Raw genomic sequence first — 20,722 nt, 5'->3', positions numbered from 1 at the left:
AACAAAATCCTTTCCGTAGATATGGGAAATGGTTACAGTCACATCCACACAGATTATAGCATCGTCGCCGGACGTGGAAAGCATGGGAACACCTGTTTTGGCATATTAACTTTAAAGCCTTCTGCCTCGCTGCAGCAGTTTTATAGATCTGCCCAGAGAAACTATAAAAGTTCATTTAAAATTCACAAAATTCCACTCGGGTGTCTCTCTGTGCAGCCCGCGTATCATTGCTGTGGCGTGTCACGTTGAATTATAGACTGTTTCATGGACTTCTCATCAATTATACATTGATTGCTTTGAGAAGCACCAGGACTGCTGAGTCTCCAATGATCATCATTGTCCCGACTGGGTTTAGGCAAACCTTATAGCATTCTTAATGCCCCTTTCAGCTTTTTACTTTTTATTTTCATGATTGCTCAAAGTTCATTTTTGATCTATATGGTTTCTACTTAATGGAATAAGGAAGCAGTTTTTGTGTTTTTGGTTTTTTTCTTTTTTTTTTTTTTGGAGGGGGCAATAACCTAATCATTCCTTCAGATATCAATCACTCAATCAGCATTTATTAAACTCTGGACTAGAAACTCTTCTAAGAGCTGGGGACATAAATAGAGAAGCAAAACAATCCCTGTCTTTCAAGTTTATTCTTCCTCCCCTAATTTTACAAATCAAGAAACTGAGCCCTGAAAAAAAGAAGGGTCTTTCCTCCTAGTTCTAAATCTGTGGCTTTTATAATCTCTCTGATATTGTTTGGACATATATAAACTTTCATTTGATGTTGAATATTCAAAATACCAACTGCCATAATCAAGGAAGTCAAGTTCAAATGCAGCTTCTGTGATCCTAAGCAAGTTGGCCTCAGTTTCCTGAGCTGCTAAAGTGAGATTAATAACACCTACCTCCTAGAGTTGTCATGAGTCTCAAATAAGATAATATTTGTAAAGTGTTTAGCACAGTGCCTGGTACAAGGTAGGTGCTATATAAATGCTTATTTTCTTCCCTATTGTAATGTTGCTCCTTTAGGCAAAAATCCAGTTTTTGATGACTTATTTTACAGTTTTGTTTTTAGTAATAATTTGGGGCGAAAAGGTGGGCTCTTTGTGATTGTGAATCACTAACTGGTCATAGAAGACAAATAGGTATTAATTAATGTATTGCTGTGTCATCTGTTATATACATTTATATTTATAGTGTTTTTTACATTTATATTCATAGTGTTGATTGCTGAATCCTTGTCTTTGAAGGCAATATAGGAAGTCATTGCAAAGGGAAGAAAATGGGCAAAAATAGTTGAGGGATTCAGGCTTTGGGTAGTTACATTAAATGCATTTGATATCTTTCTAGAGTCCCCATAGAATACAGGCTTAGTGTTGACTGTACTTAAAACGATTTTTTTCTCCATTTGATTTTTTAAAAATCTTTTTGGAATTCTTAACTTTAAAAACACCTACTAAATCAAGTATGTCCATAATAAGAGAAAAAAAAAAGATTGATCATGAAACTTTGAGTCTATCCTCTGTGGCTCTGGCTTTTCTTTTTTTAATATAAAATAATTTCAGCATGTAATTTTCAAAACTGTCCTTGTTTGTGATTCCTCCTGACATTTTTTCTTTGTGTTTAAAAAAAAGTTTCAATGATACTTATTTCTTTTCTTTTTTCATTTTTTTATCCATATATCACCTTTTCCTCCCTTCTTCCCACCTTCTCAAACTGGAACAAAAACAAAAACAAAACACATGAAACTCTTATTTAACACACACACACACACACACACACACACACACACACACACACTTATATAAATATATAGTAAAACAAAACAATTTCTACAATAGCCATATCTGGAAATCTGTGTCTTATTTTGTCGTTGCTCCATCAGGAAATCGATAACATCCTTCTTCATTGGTCCTCTAGAATTGTGTTTATTTAGTGAATTGATCTGAGTTAAGTCTTTCAAAGTTGTTTATATTTACACTGTTTTTTTGTTACATAAATCATCTTCATTTCTGCTTATTTCACTCCACATCAATTCACATAAGTCCTGCCAGATTTCTCTAAAACTGTCCTTTTCATCATTTCTTATGGAACATTTGTATTCCATTACATTCATAGACCATAATTTGTTCGGTCATTCTCTAGTAGATGGGCACTCTTTAGTTTCTTGTCTTTACCACTTCAAAAAGAGAGACTATAAATATTTTTTATACATATGGATTCCTCTTTCTCTGATCGCTTTGGGGTGCTTTCACTTAAACCATTTTGCTAATGGTTGCTCATTTCATCAGCTCATCATAAAACAATGGAGAGCCTGCCGTACATTCTTCTCCATTTGTGTCAATAGGGCTGTGTTGCAGTCATTCTAGCTCCTTGTGTTGGTGGTGATTTCAAGGATTTGAGTTGTAATTAATCTTGACTTTTATTGTTTAATATTATGTATAATCCAGATCTAATGTAAAAAGGGGACTTAGAAGTCATGTTGCCCACTACCCATTTTATAGATACCAAGCACTACAAAGATTAAGATTCTGCCACAAGCCCTAATCTCTGCACTATTTTTCCCATTTCCCCCACTTTTCAACAACTTATATATTATTAATATATAAAATATTATATTTTATTACTAAAGAGTGCAATAAAGTGATGGATACTGAGTGTAACTGGACAAATTTGTGCATGATAAATGATACAATGAACCTGTCTGCCCACTATGCTTGGTTAGTGTCTCCCAATGCCCAAGGTCTTAGCATTGGCTGTCCAGAGTTGGGATTTGAGCCCAAATGCAACATTTTTTGCATTATTACACTGTCTCTCCATAGATGGTGCTAACAAAACTTCATGTCTAAGGTTTTGAGCTTGCAGAATAATTTTATAAAATTAGAGGCTGAAATAAGCTGAAAGGTAATCTTATCCAAATCCAGAGGCCCAGACAGAGTAAAGTGACTTTTCCACAGTTAAATAGCTGGTAGGTATCATAAAGATGATTTGAATCCAGATCTTTCATGACTCCAAGTTCATTATATTGGAATAATGGAGATAGGGCAAGGGGGCTAATTCTGTGAATAAGCTATGATTTAAAAGGGGAAAAAAAGAGAGAACTTCCGCCCCCAAATACCTTTGGCATGATGTATTCCCTGCCTTTTAGAGAAAGAACTATTGATTTTCGGCATTTCTTTCTTGTATTCTCTCAGCATAATGTAAATACATGACCTGGGAGGGAGAATACATTAATTTTTCATCTGGCTTTGTTTGAAATAGAAAAAGGAAAAGCCCTTTTGTAAGATAAACTTACTAGGGGCCCAAGAATTTCCAGTGATCTCCCTGCTTATGTAAGTTTTTCCCTTGGCTGAATATTTTCACCTCATAACAGTAGCACATGGCCATGTTGTGCCAGACTCAATCCAACTTCTCCTTCATTTCATATTAGCTTTTTAGAAGTGATGAGAAAAATAGTCATTCATGTGGCATCTCAAAATGTTTGTTGTTTGTAGTAATAACAGATGGCCGAATAGTTTTCACATGCCGGGCTGCGTTTCTTATACCGCAGTGCAATATGGAAGCCATCACTGGGCCTTTCAAATGCTCTCAATTCTCCATGTGCAGTGCAGTTGTCCTGGATAAGAATATATCAGGTGAGGATGTTGCTGATTTCTTCTGGATGCTATCCTTGGAACTGCAGTGAGGAGGTTTTACAGTAACTATTAATGGCATCCCCTTGTTTTAAAGGGAGATTGTTTTTAGATGCCTGATGATGTCATTTATGTCCCTGATAAGTCATTAAATAAGTGATTAAATACTCAGAAGTGTACCACAAGAATGTGAAATCCCTGGTGAATCATACCAGAAAAGCTGTTTTCCCCCTAAAGAATTTCACTGAATCCTTAACATCTGTTTTGAAATTAAATAGTTGACTTTGTTGTTCATTTTTGATGTCGTTTTATTTACCTATCACTTTCATTTTGGTTGACGGAAGAAAGTATTTAATACTAGCAACTACAAAGAAATGGAAGGGCCACATTCAGTGTAAGTGATTAAGGTTTTCCTCTGGGGTGTTATTTAGGATAATTGCATGTGCTGCAAATTTTTTAACCAAATAAAACATGTTAGAAGTCATATAATCTTATGCCAGTTCAGGTAGTTTTCTTCAGGTTAGGCAATAGCACAGAGGGGCCAAGGCAGCTTGCAAGCCACTTCTTTTACCATTTAAAATAGAAGTCTTCAGGGATCCCAGAACCTCTTTGACTATCCCTTTTTTCTGTTTTGAGTTATAGCTATATTTTGGGTCCAGATCCTACTTTTTGCTCACTTTTGAGGACTTAATATAAACTTAAAAGAGTCAACCTTCTGTTACATTCCCTACCTTAGGGGATCAGTATATACATTCCCTCCAATGGGAAATAATGACAACTCATTCATACTCTCATTTTTTCTAGAACTCTTATTTATGTTTGCCCATGAGGTTCCAGTCACCTGGTGTTCTGGGAACCTTCCTCCACATCTCCTGGTTTTGCTTGGAAGCACAGAGACTACTCAGTGATTTATCTTTTGTTCTTCCCAGGTATTGGTCTCTCTTGCTGGTCTTGCATTTCTGATATATGCTTAATACTCCTTCCCCTATATAATTCTTCCCTAGTCATTTGTTCTAGCCTATTCACATACACCGGCCGCTTTCCCATTGTCCTTTGGATGACATGCAATTTGAATTCTTTAAAATTCATAGAGACTGTGGTATTCATTCTGTGACTTGTAGTCATACCTCATCACTAGAAGGAAGAATTGATGTTCACAAGCTACATCTTTGTTTCAGGGAGAAAGGAGGTCATTCCAAACAGTAAGTAATTTTCCAAAAGTCCATCCAAATCCAAATATCCAAGCCAGATTCTTTCTCCTACTCAATTCTGGTCCTAGTTTGTTTCCCTCCAGAGACTCTCCACCCACCATGCCAGGCTGCCCCTATAGGAATAACCTCATCGTGATACAAACTCCTATTTCTCAAGGACCCTTAATTTTTTTAAGTGTTTCCCTCAAACCCACAAGGTGTAGGTAATGCAGTCCAGCCTCATTTTACCTAGAGGGAAGTCAAGCCAAGGGGAGCAATCAGCCTTTTCAAAATCACAACCCCCAAGGTAGCAACTTTCTATCCGCTGGAACTTGATGCCTCCCAAGATTGTGGACCCATTGCCAGTTTCTCCCAGCCCTGTTGTCAGGATTCTCTAAACTGTCAAACTCTTGGTATTTCTTATTTCTTTGGTCCGCAACCAGGACCAGCTGTCTTGGAGTTTCTGTTGTGCCCAGGATCCTAAAGCTGCAGCCCTTTTGATCTAACCAAAAAGGCCCTTTCAGCTCGTGCCTGAGCTGGGCTGAACGATTAGCATTCTTCTGCTGATGACTTTGATAGGAATGAGTTATGAAAAGCACAATAAACCAATTCCAGTTAACTGCCTAAGCCTTTTACCTTTCCTCTTCTCTCACTTTGTATAGTAAGGGCTCCATTCTTAATGAGGTCATTTATCCTGCATAGCAATGAGATTGTCTCCTGGTAATACATTCTCCTCTCGGGAGCTGAGCCTCAGAGGGGCAGGGCAGCCTCTTCAAGAATTAGCCTTTTAACTGAGGGGGGACCTTTGTAGCATGTCATAGCTTTCATTCCTATCTCTAGTTTCTGATTTTTAAAGATGTCTCTAATGTCTCTAATGAGAGAAGGAACACTTTACATAGCTGCATGGCTCAACTTTGCTTATATAGCCCTTTAGCAATAGTGAATATTAATTCAGGGAGAGGGGGAAGTGCTGGAAAACATGCTGGTTTGGGAGGGTTTTTTTTTTTTTGGCATTTGATTCTGAGAGTTGCAATCAACTCACAGTTGAGTAAAAGTACAAAAGAGGGATGGAAAGAACTGATGGCTCAACATTTTCTTAATATATTTGTAAATCTCATTCAACTCATTGCAGATATTTTTCTCATTAATTTCTCCTTATCCCAAACTTACTCTTATTAGATGCTCATATTGCTCAAGGCTTACCCAGGCCTCTTGGCTCATAGATAGGTAGAATAATTGCTAGACTAAGGGGTATAATTTGAGGTTTAATGAGAAAAACCCTTTTCTTCAAAATATTCCTGTTGGCCTCTTGCCTAACTCTGGGGACTTAGGTTTGTCCTTTGTAAAACTTCAGATTGGGAGAAGAAGGAAAAAGAGATACTAAGTTATTCTCTGTCTTATTTCAAAATTTTAAAAGACTTTTGACAAAATGGAAGAGATTTTAGAAGTCATTCAGTTCAACTCGTATTTCAATAGTCCCCTCTCTTATGATATAGACATTGCTGGTAAGTGGAAGAAATTATAGAAGCCATTCAGTTCAAGTGGTCCATGAGTAGCCCTCCCTCTTATGATATAGACATTGTTGGCAAGTGGAAGAGATTTTAGAAGCCATTCAGTTCAAGTGGTACCTGAACAGTCTCTCCCTCCTATGATATAGACATTCCTGGCAAGTGCTTGGCTATCCATTGTCTTAGTCTTCAGCCTAAATTTCCTCTATCCAACCTCCAGCCATTGGTCCTATTTCTGCCTTCTGGGTAAAGCAGAAAAACCTTAATCTTTCTTTCAAGTGACAGTCCTTCAAGCAATTATAGTCTCTTACAGCCCATCATTCAGATCTTTTATGTCTGAAAACATACCTATTTTCTTCAATCCTCATATGTCATAGGTAATCAGAGTCACCTTTGTCCAAGAAGCATTGGGGTAGGGCATCAGTGGAATCATTGAATTTTAATGGGGCAACTTGGATCAAATTCTTTCTAATGGTATTTGAGACAAGTCTGTGATGGAAGATTCTGGAGAATCTGGAGAATAAACTCATAAGAGTTTATGAAGATTGGAGATTGAATTCAGGCAGAGAAATTTAGTGGAACTTGAGGAAAAATTGAAGAACAATTCATCTGATGAAAAGGGACTTAATCTGAACAAGAAAAAAAAGACCAGAAAGGATTTGAGGAAATTTCAAAGAGATTATGTTTAGTCCAGAAAGATTAAAAAAAAAAAAGTAGACTGGTAAAACAAAATTTGTAGTGATAGAAGGATGGAAAGGTATTAAGGAGGCACTTAAGAAGTGATTTGGAAATACCTACAAGCAGTTTGAAAAAACAGAATTGAGACTCATGGAAAGCAAGGAGAATTTTTGGTGGCTTGAATTGAGGGTTTGCATTTCTTCCAGTTTTTAAAATTAATTTTTTTCAATGAACATATATTTATTTTCTTTTTCTCTCACTTTTTACCTATCCCAGTGCGGGAGCCGGGGGAGGGGGGGGGGCGGGAGATTGATAGTAAAATTGATGTAAAAATATGCATATTCCAACAAAGCAAATTCTCACATTGCCTATGCTCAAAGATGCATGTTTCATTATCTTTTCTTTCAGGAGGTGAGCAGAATTCTGTGTCACTAACCTTCTGGAACTGTAGTTGATCAGAGTTCATAAGTCTCTCAAAGACTTTTACAATCTTATTATTGTATAAATTGTTTCTACTTATGCTCACCTTAGTTTGTATCATTCATACAATTTTTCCTTCTCTGGAAATTTGACCCAGCATACTACTAGCCTGTTGAGATTTTTTTTTTTTTGCTCCTGACTTTCTTTCAATTGACATCCCACCATCTTTGAGTGTCAGTCTACAAATAGGGATGATTGTGACATCAAATTTGTTATCCAAGTCACTGATAACATGATGGCAATTGTATTGGTTACCTTCTTAGATAGTTCTCATGAACTGCTGTGTTCTGCTTAAGCTATCCCTTCAAAACAAATAAACTCAAAAACTCTTGATGACTGATTTGCACCATTGGACCTAGACTGAAAGCCTGACCAGCCTTTGAGGTGCTCTGAAATAGGTAATCAGATTCACCTCTGTCCAAGAAGCACTGGGGTAGGGCATCAGTGGAATCATTACATTTTAATGGGGCAACTTGGGTCAAATTCTTTCTAATGGTATTTGAGACAAGTCTGTGATGGGAGATTCTGGAGAAATAGATTTAGGGAACAGGTCAAGCTTGGATGGTTGACTCTAGGGACACAAGGGCATTCAGGTCCTGGGATTTTGATAGGGGGGAATGTGTAAGGAAGATTAAAGGGAACAAAAGGATAAATAGACAGTGAAAGGCAAAATGATAGGGGGCATCTAGGGCAAAATCTTATACCTGCATAATTTTTCCTAGCCCTGCACATAAGAGAAATGCAACCAAATACTATATTTTCTTTCTACTCTTTCCCTAGCCATTATTGATTTGTTCTAGTAACACAGATGATCTAGGTTTGACTATAACTGATTTTTTAAAATATTCTTTAACCATTGAAGGAAATGAAGCTGCAAATTAATAATTTTGGAGTATAATCTCATCTGATTTATTTATTATTTTTTTCAATTAGATGCAGAAATTTTGTGTAATAAGGTAATGGAAGGGGGGAAAAGCCTACTTAAATCTGCCCTTCCCTAGTAGGTTCATATTTTTAATGCTAAAATATTATTTACTCTGGGTTTCTTTGCAGTCTGAATTTTTATAATGCTTTTCTACAATACAAAGAAACATAACTAGAATCATATATAGTTTTCAGAATCATTCACCTGCTCATCACCTTATTTCAATTTTTTTTTTTCAAATTTGTTTGAAGGAAAGGAAAGAATAGAAAATCACAGAGAAATCATCAGTCCTAACCTAGGAACTTGTAGGTGAGAGGGAGAGATTGTTATGAATTTGTGGATGTGAAGAATTAACTGTGATTGGTGATTGGTTTTATTTTTGTTTAATTTTTTTAATTATTTTTATATTGTAAAGTACTGAATTTGAATTCTGTAATAGAGTAAGCATATCTGATGTTACTTGTAACTATCCCCTCATAAAAAATTATTAAAATCATATCAGTATAAAAAAAAGTACAATATGTTTAACCAGCAAGTACTGGATTACTTGCTGTCTAGGGGGTGAGTGGAGGGAGGGAGAAATATTTAGAATACAAGATTTTGCAAGGGTAATGTTGAAAACTATCTTTGCATGTATTTTGAAAATAAAAGGCTGTTCTTAATTTTTTAAAGCACAGGAGAAATATTCCTCTTCTAATAAAAAAAAAAAATCAAGTGTTTCATCTTAGAGACAACCTCTCTCCAAATCTCCTTACAAGAATATATTCCTACCCAATGCTGGTCCAATCCCTTGTTCATTCATTTTTATTCTGACCAACTCCCCTTAACCCCATTTGGGGTTTTCTTGACAAAATCATTGAAGTTTTACCATTTTCTTCTCTAGCTTATTTCACATGATGAGGAAATTGAGGCAGACATGGTGAAGTGGCTTGCCCAGAGTCATAGGTCAGCTCTCTAGCTGATCTGGTCGGACAGTAGAGAGAGCATCATTATTCTGGGTATGCTGTGACACTGGATTTATTTAAGGCTTCTGCCCATGCGTTTCTAATTATATCTATGGTTGCAGAAACACAATCAAACTATTCCCTTTGCATTCGCAAATCAGCAGAGCACGATAATAGCTTGGATAGGGATGTTCTCAAATGTGTCTCCCTCTTCCCCCAAATTCCTATTAGTACCCTGTAGGCCCACAACATGTCTTCTTCTTGATCAAGAATGAGTGCTCTTATTTAGGAACAACCCAATATCTGATCACCCAGCCAAGCACGTGTCTACCAGTCTGGGTCCAATTTTTAAGCAGCTAGTGGTCTTAAACTCAATGGGGAAGTTTCTCTGCCTATATCCTCTGTACTATAGTACACAAGAATGTTGCAGTGTTTAGATATTTGGCCTGTTTTTGTCAAGAAGGAAGAATTAATTTTCTTACCCTTTGAAAGTATGTTATCTCTCACAAGACATTAGATACCTTTCTGTGACTAAAGGAGTTAATTTGCTAAATGACTACCACTGATGTGAGGAAAAAGTCAATATTCCTCCACAGATGAGTGTTATTTCCTTCTCGCTGCTAGGATCATTCAGTCTACTTTTCCTCCCCTCCTTTCATTCCTCCCTGCCTCTCCCCAGATACTCAGTTTTGATGATTATCATATTCCTCCATCTTCTTTTGTATTTTTTATTTGCAGTCTTTTTAAACCCACAATAAGATCTTTTAAATTGTTGAAATGGAACAGTTATACATGTCTTTATATTTGAAGATGACCTAAGACTCTCTTTCACTGGCTTGACTTCTTTGCCATAATCAGCTCCCTCCATTCCATTATGATTTCAGCTTCTTAAAAGTCATTTAGAGAGTTAAGAAATTAATTTTGTTAAATTGTATTAAGCTTTGACTTCTAAATGAGGTTCAAGATGAAGCACTTGGTTTGGGTATGAAAAAGAAATATTCCTCCTGCACCTTTTAACATTGATATGATATTAATAATCTTCTGTGAAAGGTGATTAAATGGTACATCAGATATGCATTTTTTAAACTCTGTTATTGAATTCAAGTTCAGTGCTTTACAATATAAAAATAAACACCAGTCCTGGTTGATTCTCCACATTCGACAATTCATAACAATTCCTCCCTCTCTCTCCCCTTTTCTTCTCTGAAAATAGTATTGGGGTTTCATCCAGCTTAAACAAACAATTTATTAAATTCCTCTGGAAAAGCTGAGGGCCAAAGAATACCAGGTTTCATGCTGTTTCCCTTAGGAAGAGATGTGCTAAGTGTGTGATCCCATAGCTCTTTCACTAAGTGGTTTATGACATTCCATGTATTTACCAAAAGGAATAAGTCTCTTTACTGAACCATTAGTTATGCTGTGGGAGGTATGTAATAAGAGCTTAACAAATGCTTTTTAAATTTATTCATATATTTGAAGAACTAATTGTCCTCTTAACAGTGTTTCTTCCTATATCTGTTTTGATGTATCTGGGAGTTTGGGTTTTAGAGCTGTGTGCATTTGACTGGATAATGGGAAGAGATATCTTCTAGATTTTTCCCCCTCTCTCCCCCTTCTGAAAATTTGCGACAGTCCCATTTCATTCCAAATTAAGTTCCTTCCCTGTTGACTGAAATGTTCCTTAGAACCAAGGCCTTTAAATCCCCATAGGTATCATTCCTTTTGTCACATTCCACATCTGGTGAAAATAACTTCAGTAATCCCTCATATACTGTTTCAGATACTATGGGAAAGTCTGTGGGTGGGAGAGCTTATTCTTTTTCACATTTCAGAGAGCTAGAGAACTTAGTGCTAAGGTGGATTTTAAAGATCAGTTAGCACAACCCTTTTGTTTTACAGATGAGGAAACTGAAACACAGAGAAATTAAAAGTGGCTTGTGTAAGATTCTATAGGTCCTGGAGCTAAATGAAGCTTCCCACCTATGCCACATGTTTGTGAACTATGGGTATTGTAGAATCCATCAGTCAATCAATAAACATTTAGTATGAACCAGGTGTATAAGAGATGTTCCCTGATGGTCTGGCTGTATGAGAACATTTTGTTCCCTTGGCCTTGAAGGTGGCTGAAGCACAGAGAGCTTGGGCAAACAACGAAGATATTAAGTCCTGCAAGCCAGGACACTGTCAGTTGTCCTGACTTTTGTTCTTCCCACTGGATTTCAGTGACTCTGGAAGAGCGAGACTGATGACTTGGTGCAACTTTGTCTCACTTAAATCCGGTCCTCATGTAAGACAAGATATCACTCTGGGATATCATTGGTCTGTTTCAAAAAAAAAAAAAAAATGAAGAACAAGCAACCTCAGTAAGAGCCTAGTATGTATCAGACACAGTCCTAAGCATTAGGGATACAAAAGAGGCAATAAGATAGTCCTTGTCCTCAAGGAGCTCAGTCTACTGGAAAACATGGAAAGAGGTCTTTCTTGTTTGCTTGTGTTATAACTTGATTGGTTAGGATGGTAGCATAGTTCAGTGGAAAGTTCTGTATTTGGAAAAATGTGTTAAAAGGGGAGAGAGACAGAGACAGAGATGGAGATGGAGAGAAAAGAGAGAAAGAGAGACAGAAACAGAGAGAGGGAGAATATGAGAATCTATATCTGGGTTTTAATTCTTGGATGAGTCCTTAGGGTTTCCCATTTCTCATCTGAAGGTCCCTTCCCACTCTGAATTTGCAGTTCTGTAATCCACTTTGGTTCTTACCTTCAAAAAACCCTCAAATATTCTCAAGCTTTATTATCTATCTCAAATGTCTTTGGGATCAAAATGGACCTCAAGTAATCCCAAACATGAGCCTCCCCAGAAATGTTCTGCTGTCATAGATTTCCTCTCCAACTGGGACCACTCAAATTCAGCTGTAGTTTTCTCCTTCTTTAGCAGTTTTTCTACCATCACACAAACTCAGTGAGGCAGATTAGAGTGCCCAACCTGTTTTCCTTGCTGCGCAGAAAACATTGGGTTTTAAGCTACTTTCAAGGTCATGGGATCATAAATTTTGAGCTTCATAGGAATTTGGAGGCCAAATAACCCAACCCTTCTTATTTAAGGAAACTGTACCTTGAGGCTTCCAGTGATTAAGTGACTTGACATAGGTCACACAGAAAATAACTGGCAGGGCCACGATTCTAAAGCCCATCTTCAAATTCCAAACCATTATTCTTTATTCTCTCAAACTGAACACAACAATGTAATTTCTTTAACCTTCATGTGCTTCTACTCTCAGTCCAAGCTCATGAGTCTGCTCCCTTGGTCTTTAAAGTATATGTTCTATTTCTCTGACTTTCTCTTTCCCTCCCTTTTTGGCTATCTTTTTCCCTATCTTTTTGGCTCACATGGTTACCAATGAAGCAAGGTCCTCTTCTAATGGGTCTACAGGTGCAAACCACCAGTCTTTACTCTGACTCTTGTGATTCTTGATATATCCTGAATTAGTACCATTCCCACTCCTTTGGTGATTCACCCAGTGAACTTCCTCAAATTATCCTCCCCTTTATACAGAGCCTACTGTGATCATCTCTAGGTTTCAAGCTATTTCTGTGTGAATCATCTTTGACCAGATGATGTTATGTTTTCTTTGCATTAAATCATTCTGACATCTGAGTTATTTTCTCTCCAAATATTTCCATTTTGCTATTTCTTCTTTTTTATCACTCCTCCTTCCTTCTATCCCTGGTTTCTATTAATCAGTCAACCAGTATTTATTAAGTAGCAATAAAAAGGAAAAAATGAAATAGTCCTTGTATTCTAAAATCTTTCATTCTACTTGGGGAACTATCTAGGTAAATCCAACATACATACACAGTATAATATATATATACTATATATAATATAAAGTAATATTATGGTGGGGTACACTACAGCTTGGTGGGAAGAGTTGGAGTAAGAGTTCTGGTGAGTTTTGCTAGCACTTGAGCTGTGCTTTGAAGGGGATCAGAGGTTCCAACAGGCAGGGGGAAAGAGAAAGCATAAACAGAAATATAATAGTAGTATAGTATATAAATATAATAAGTATATGCATATATATATACACATAATATATACATGTAATATATTAAAAACATAAGGGGATAGCCTGTATACATAAGTGGACGTGTAATATGTTTGAGCAACAACCAGTTAGCCAATTTGGTTGAAATATAGAGTAGATAACAGGGACTTAAGTTATAAGCCTGGAGATGTAAGCTGAAGCCAGATTGTGAAGTATTTCAGCATACCCCTTTCATCTTAAAGGCAGTATGGAGCCACTGGAAGTTTTTTTGTTTTTGTTTTTTTGTTTTTTTGAGCAAATGAGACAGAGCTGGACTTTGATTTAGGAATATCACTTTGGCAGCTGTTTGGAGGATGGATTAAAGAGAGAGGAGATTTGGGTTGGGGAAATCATCACTAAGACGCAATGAGGGCTTCAACAAGGATATGGAAGCTGGTGATTTGGGGGGTAGTGAAAAGGAACTGTCAGTTGATTAGATTCATTAAGAAAGAGAGAAGAGAAGAGGATGGTTCCGAAGTTGTGTACATGAGTGATTTGAAGAATGGAGATGTCCTTAACAGAAATAGAGGCATTAGGAAGAGAGGTGAATTGGGGTGTGTCGGTAGGGGGGAAGGTGTGTTCTTTTGTGGACATGTTGGGAATTGCTATCCATAGGATATCTGGTTTGGAATGTACCATGGTGCTACTAGACCAGAATTCAGGAGAGTTTCTATATATCTTAGATCTAAATAGATAGAGAGGGACATCAGCATAAAAATGATGAATTGATGACCTGAGAGCTGATGAGATGACCCAGAGAAAAGAGGGCCCCAGAGGGACCACTGGATATGCCATTGTTAAAGGAAGTGACATGTAATATCATGAGAGGAATCTGAGAAAGATTGACCAGCCAAGTAGGAAGAAAGCCAAGAGAAAGCCGTTCTCTTCCCAGAAAACCCAGGGAGTAGAAAATATCCAGGAGGAAGTGGTATCCAGTAGCAGTTTCCTTATGAAAATACTAAAGAATTATAGACAATTGAATTTTATGAATATGTTCACAAAATAAGCAGAAAACGGCACGGTACACTTGACAGTTGATGCTGTGAGAACTTTTCAGAGATGCTTGTTCTTTTCTCACTCTTGCCTGCTACATTTATGTTCTCTTTCCTTCCCCTTATTTGAAGCATCGAGAAAGCCATGAATGGGATGGGATGGTTGAGTAATTGGACTGAAGACTTAAAACACTATTGAAGGTTAGGAGATGGAGGAAATAGACTTCACATAAGCTGTTGCAAAGAGCTGGCTAAATGCTACCATGATGGCTGTGAAACCAATTTTAAATTATTCCATCCTCCCCAGAAATATTGTCATTTTAAAGGTAGAGAAAGTTGAGGAATCATTGAAAGAGGCTTATTTGAAAGTAATTTTTATTTGAAAATAAATTTGAATGTCTTGACCTCTGGAAACCTGAGTTGCAGAGGGTTATGTTGATCAGGTATCCACATTAAATTTGACATCAATATGGTATCTGGGAGTGGTGGATTCCCTGGGGTGCTTAAGAGGGGGAGGGGGGGGAGTGTAAATCTGCTTGAGGGAAAGAGGGAAGAAGGAAAGAAAGAAAAGACAGGAAAGAAGGAAGTTAGAAAAGAAAGGAGGGAGAGATGAAGAAAAGAAAAGACAGCAAGGGAGGAAGGAAAGAAAGGGAAGAAAAAACAGGAGAAAAGGAGGAAGGAAGGAAGGAAGGAAGGGAGGGAGGGAGGGAAGGAGAGAGGTAGGGACAAAGAAAAGAGAAAGGGAGGAGAAAAAGAAGAGGAAAGGGAAGAAAAGAAAGAAGGAAAAGAAGGAAGGGAGATTTTGAAAAATTATTGTGAAGCAATGGCATATATAAGAAATGTTATAAAGATGAAATTGCCAGACTTGGAAACAGATTGGAAGATCAGACGTGTGTGTGTGTGTGTGTGTGTGTGTGTGTGTGTGTGTGTGTGAGAGAGAGAGCGAGAGCGAGAGCGAGAGAAAGAAACAGAGACAGACAGACAGAGAGCTCAAGTCTAAGTTGTGAGCCTAGGAAATTGGTGGTAATATTGGGAAGTTAAGATGGGAGGATTTGGGTGGACGATAAGGAGTTCAATTTTGAACTCGTCAAGTGTACAATTTCTACCAGACGTAGCCCTGGAGAGCTGACTTCGGCACTGAGGGACTGTGGCTTTCCTAAGGCCCCAGAGCCAGCGTGTGTCAGAGGGAGGATTGGTTTCTAAGAACTCAAGAGGAGTTTCAATGCCTGTCAAACCACCCAAGCTTCAGTATCAGTCCCAGGGCAGCCGCAGCCCCAGACCGGTTCCGGTTTGGAAGGGGGGGGGAGGGAACCTTATTGTTTGTTGTTGTCGTTGTTTACTCCGGACGCCCCGCTTCCCGACACAAACGTAGCCGTCACCTGTGCCTGGAAAACAGAGAGCCCGTCCCTCCCACTGGCGGGCTGGGGCATATTCCGCCCTGCGCAGGCAAACCGACTGCACGTGGTTCACAGGGAGAGACCCAACTGCATCCGAGGAAAGCTCCGCGATTGACTGGAGCAGACTTCTCCTATTTTCTCTCTGCCGAGGGATCCCCAGGAGTCCTCGGCCCCCGGCCAGCTCCTCTGCCTCCCCCTGCCCGGCTCCCCCCGCTCCCCTCACTCTCCCAGCTCGGTCTGCGTGTTTCCACTTGGGCGGGCTGGGATCCATCAGCATTAAAAGACAGACCCAAAGGTGGGAGACGTTCCCTGTCCGGCGCAAAAGGCGTCCCGGGGAACAAAGGCTGCGAACTGAGTGATTGAGACCTGGCGATAATGAGAGGACAGAACGTGTCTAATCACCCCCGCGCAAACACTCACAAAGGGTTTCCTTTCCTCCTAGGACGTCCTTTGCCGGGCATCTGGCGGGCATTATCGTTGGATTAATGTACACTCTGGGGCCCCTGAAGATGATCATGGAAGCGTGTGCAGGTACTGGGCAAACAGGACCCGAAGCTTCTCCTGGCGCTGAGAGCTTTCTTACCTGCCGGGTGGTTCCACAGCTGAAAGTAAATCCACCCCAGCCCAAATCCGAGCCCCAAAATGCAAACAGCTGCTGCCGTTCAGTACGCCTTAAACCTCCCCGAGAGGACAAAGCTGCAAATTGGAGGCTTAAGTCTCACGCTTTCCAGGTAGAGGGATGAGAATCTAAATTCTCAGCCTTAGAGCTACCTGACGAACCTCCACGTGTCCGAGAAGATGGCAGGTGCTGAGGTCTTTAAAACAGCCCGTTTGGTGGGCTGCCATAAGGATGGGGACTGGACTCTGGGTTTCATTGGGAGAAGGTACTCTTGGGTGAGGAAGTTCCTCCCCGGCAGTTCAGGTCAGCACCTCTTCTCCACCTTAATGTCTTAAACAATCCCATTAGAATGAAAGGGAGGGAATACTCCAGCATTTATTAAACACCTACTATATGCCAAGCACTCTGCTGTATATAAAACCCAGCATTTATTAAGCACCTACTATGTGCCAAGCACTCTGCTGTATATAAAACCCAGCATTTATTAAGCACCTACTATGTGCCAAGCACTCTGCTGTATATAAAACCCAGCATTTATTAAGTACCTACTATATGCCAAACACTCTGCTGTATATAAAACCCAGCATTTATTAAGCACCTACTATATGCCAAACACTGCTGTATATAAAACCTAGCATTTATTAAGTACCTACTATGTGCCAAACACTCTGCTGTATATAAAACCCAGCATTTATTAAGCACCTACTATATGCCAAACACTGCTGTATATAAAACCCAGCATTTATTAAGCACCTACTATGTGCCAAACACTCTATATACTTTATAAATATTATCTTATTTGATCCTCACGACAACCTTGAGAGGTAGGTACTATAATTGTCTCCATTGCATAATGGTTAAGTGACTTGCCCAGGATCATCCATTTAGAAAGTGCCAGAGATCAGATTTAAATTTTAGTCTTCCTGACCCCAGAATCAGTGCTTTATAGTAGCTAATATGATTCAAAAGCAGAATTCAAGTCCAAGTCTTGCAGCTTCAAGGCCATCTCTAGCTCTTAAATTACATCACTGACCCTCTTTAATATTATAAAAATTGACTATGCACAAGTCTTCCCTGAAATGGGATGGAAAGCCAGTTGCATAGCATTTAGGATTCCTTCATGATATAAATTTGCACAGGCTAAGAAAAAACAAAAAACAAATCTGGAAGTTGTTTTTACCAACAATTATTATTATTATTTTTTTATTTTCAGAGAACCTCCCCCCATTTTAGAAAATATGTAATTTTCTTCTCCCCTTTCCATCTACAGTAAATATTAATTGGATTTACAATATTTAAAGAAAATATTATGCTAAAAAATTGACTTACAGGAAATAGGAAAGGTCTTACATTTCATCTCTTTGAGAATATTTTGCCTTTTCTTGATCCACAAATAATTAGCTTTTATGGGTTTTGTTTATGATCATTTACATAAAGTATTCACAATATCAGAAAGTTTTCAGACCACCACTGTCTCTTTTAGTATTGGCTTAGTTTCCCTTTGCCTGGAGGCCTTGCAATCTACCATGATATATATGTCCAAGAGTCTGATATTTGCTTATTGCAGTATTGAAAGTCAAGTGAATATTGTTCAATGAAAGTGCTCTCCATTTGGGTTTCCTTTGAGAGGAGATGTGATTGTGGAAATATCTTAACAAGGTTTATTTTTGAAAGTTTGGGACTTTGATTGCAAAAGAGATCTGGTTCCCAGTTGCATATGCTTTCTTTTAATGTGGTTTTTTTGTGGCTGACGGATTTATGTTCATGGGTGAAAAATCTAGGTAAGTTTTTCTTTTCAATACTCAAGACTTTTTATATTTATATCAGATGGGTCTGCAAACAGTTTGAAGAAAGCAGTGGACCAATTAACAGAAATTTTAGTTTTAAGTCACAGTTCTTCTATTTAATATGTCCATGACTCTGAATAAATCACATCAAGACCTCAATTTTCCTGGTCTGGCCCTCTCATTTTATTGATAAGGAAACCTGAGATCTGGAGAGATTGCTTAAGTGACTTATCTAAAGTAATGTCAAGGGTGAAATTTGTACTTGCCTCTTTTGCCAAAACTGGTGGACTTTATCCCATTTATTCCTTGTAGAATGAGAAGATTGGAATAGATGGTCTCTAAAGGTACTTTTAGCCCTAAGATAGAGCATTTATTTAGCACTTACTATGTGCCTAACTGGGGAAACAAGCATGAGCTGAAATAAAGATTATGCTTGTGCTTGAGTAATTCACATTCTAATTGGGGAAGATAACTCATAAAATTCACATTGTAATTGGAGAAGATAATGCTGAAAAGTATTGGAGAAATTACTCATTTGGGATCAAGGTAGAGAAGTAATCCAAATGAGTTAAATAAGAGAATGAAATGAATTAACATATAAGTAAAGCACTTTTTGTTGTTCATTTTTCAGATTCTTTGTGACCCCATATGGGATTTTTCTTGGCAAAGATATTGAAGTGGTTTGCCATTTCCTTCTCCATTTCATTTCCCAAATGAAGAAACTGAGGCAGACAGCATTAAGTGACTTGCCCAAGGTCATACAGCTATAAAGTATTTGAGAGCAGATTTGAACTCAAGAATAATATCTTCCTGTCTCCAGATCTGGTACTTTAGCTATTGCATCACCTGTCTGCCCAGTATTACTTAACTGGCAAAGCATGGAGACACTTAAAAAATGCTTCTAAAATTTTGCACTTAATAAATAAATGAAATTTAATAAATGCTTAAAATTTTTTTTACAATGGTAGATGCTTAATAAATGTTTAAAAACATATAAATCACTTTGCACACCTTAAAACGCTATATGAATGCTAGCTATTGTGGTTATTAGTCCAGCCATGAGATGGTCTGGGTTGTAATAAGCATAGTTTATAAGTATTAAGTGCTCCCTCAAATAGAGGATCCAGGGGAAACTTGCCAATTGGAGGAAAGAGCTCCTTTTCTTTTGAGAAAAGGCTGCTGGGGAAGAACCTATAATCCTGAGAGAGAACACTACACAGGATCTTTATCAGAAATGTACAGTGGTTCTAAGAGGTCCATTGTGGTCACCATCTCTCCCTCTTGAAGATGATTGATCTACTCAGGTTGACCTCATATCCCTCTGTTTAATTCTACCTTGGCCTTCCCTGGGGGCAGGGAATCAGAATGTGAGAAGGAAGTTCAGACATCACCTCTTGGTGATAGGTTCTGTCTGCTCCAAGGTCAGCTCTACGATTGCGGTTCTAGTTAAACATACACTTTTGACTCCAGAAAGTCCTTGCAAAGGTCAGCTTCTTCAACAGGAATGAGAAGAACAAGATCAGAGTCCTTGTTTTCCCCTGATCATCTGTTTCTTTTGCAACCTATGCCAAATTAACACTTCAGCAGTCCTAATCATTTAAAAAAAATTCTTCATGTATCCCCCCTCAAAAAGAAAAAAATTGCCAGTTTCTTGCAAGATAATGCCAAAAATTCCAGCTTGGTGCAGATTGAACAGTGGGCATCTAGGTTATGCAAAAAATGCCAGTTTGGTGCAGGATGAATAGTGGGCACTCAGGCTATGCAAAAAAAAAAAATGTCAGCTTGGTGAAGGATGAATAGTGGACAGCTAGGTTATGAAAAAAATGCCAACTTGGTGCAGGATGAATAGTGGGCATCTAGATTATGCACTTGATAGAATGCCAGTCCTAGAGGCAGATGACCTCTGTTCAGACACTTACTAGCTAAGTAACTCTGGGCAAATCACTTAAGTCCTGTTTGCCTCAGTTTCCTCAAAATGTAAAATGGAGATAATAATAGCACCTTCTTCCCAGAATTGTTTTGATGATCAAATGAGATAATAATTATAAAAGTATTTGAATACAGTACCTACGGGGCACGTTGCTTTATAGTTGTTAGCTATTGTTGAAGATGAGAAATGGAATTTTCCCCAATGAATATTGTTTTTATCAATTTTTCTCTTTTTGTTTTTGGAAGAGAGTTTAATTGATTTTTTTATTTTAAAAATGTATTTATAACCTCAGAAACATAGTGAATTTGTACTTATTTTCAAGTAATGCAGTCATGGGATTATAGGATAATAAGTCTAGAGATTGAAAGCAGCTACTTCCAGCAGATTAAGTGTTAAGGGAGAAAACAAACATTTCTTTTTTCTGGAAAAGTTGAAAACATTAAAAAATGTTTGTATTTTACACCAGATATCAGCAAAATGATTATAATTTTAAATTGTGATTTTTAAAAATTGTGAATTTAGCCATCATCACCAAATACAAATATTTCAATTTAAGAGGAAGAAAAA

The 20,722-nt window shown here is 38.0% G+C and overlaps 1 protein-coding gene across 6 annotated transcripts in view; it reads left to right on the top strand.

The window, feature by feature from the left end:
- Positions 1-20,722, top strand: part of RHBDD1 (rhomboid domain containing 1) — a 183,233-nt gene that overhangs the window by 67,476 nt on the left and 95,035 nt on the right. For all 6 annotated transcript variants that reach the window (XR_007951649.1, XM_051983440.1, XM_051983442.1 and 3 more), the window contains exon 4: positions 16,262-16,350. Coding sequence is in view for 5 of the 6 variants with exons in the window: in XM_051983440.1 (XP_051839400.1) it covers positions 16,262-16,350 (89 nt within the window). In the remaining variant the exon portion in view is untranslated. The remainder of the gene's footprint in view (positions 1-16,261; positions 16,351-20,722) is intronic.

The sequence above is a fragment of the Antechinus flavipes genome, chromosome 3 (genome assembly GCF_016432865.1).
Source record: "Antechinus flavipes isolate AdamAnt ecotype Samford, QLD, Australia chromosome 3, AdamAnt_v2, whole genome shotgun sequence".
NCBI lineage: Eukaryota > Metazoa > Chordata > Mammalia > Dasyuromorphia > Dasyuridae > Antechinus > Antechinus flavipes.
The sequence above is the reverse complement of the archived record's forward strand: the minus strand, read 5'-3'. Positions and strand labels throughout refer to the sequence as shown.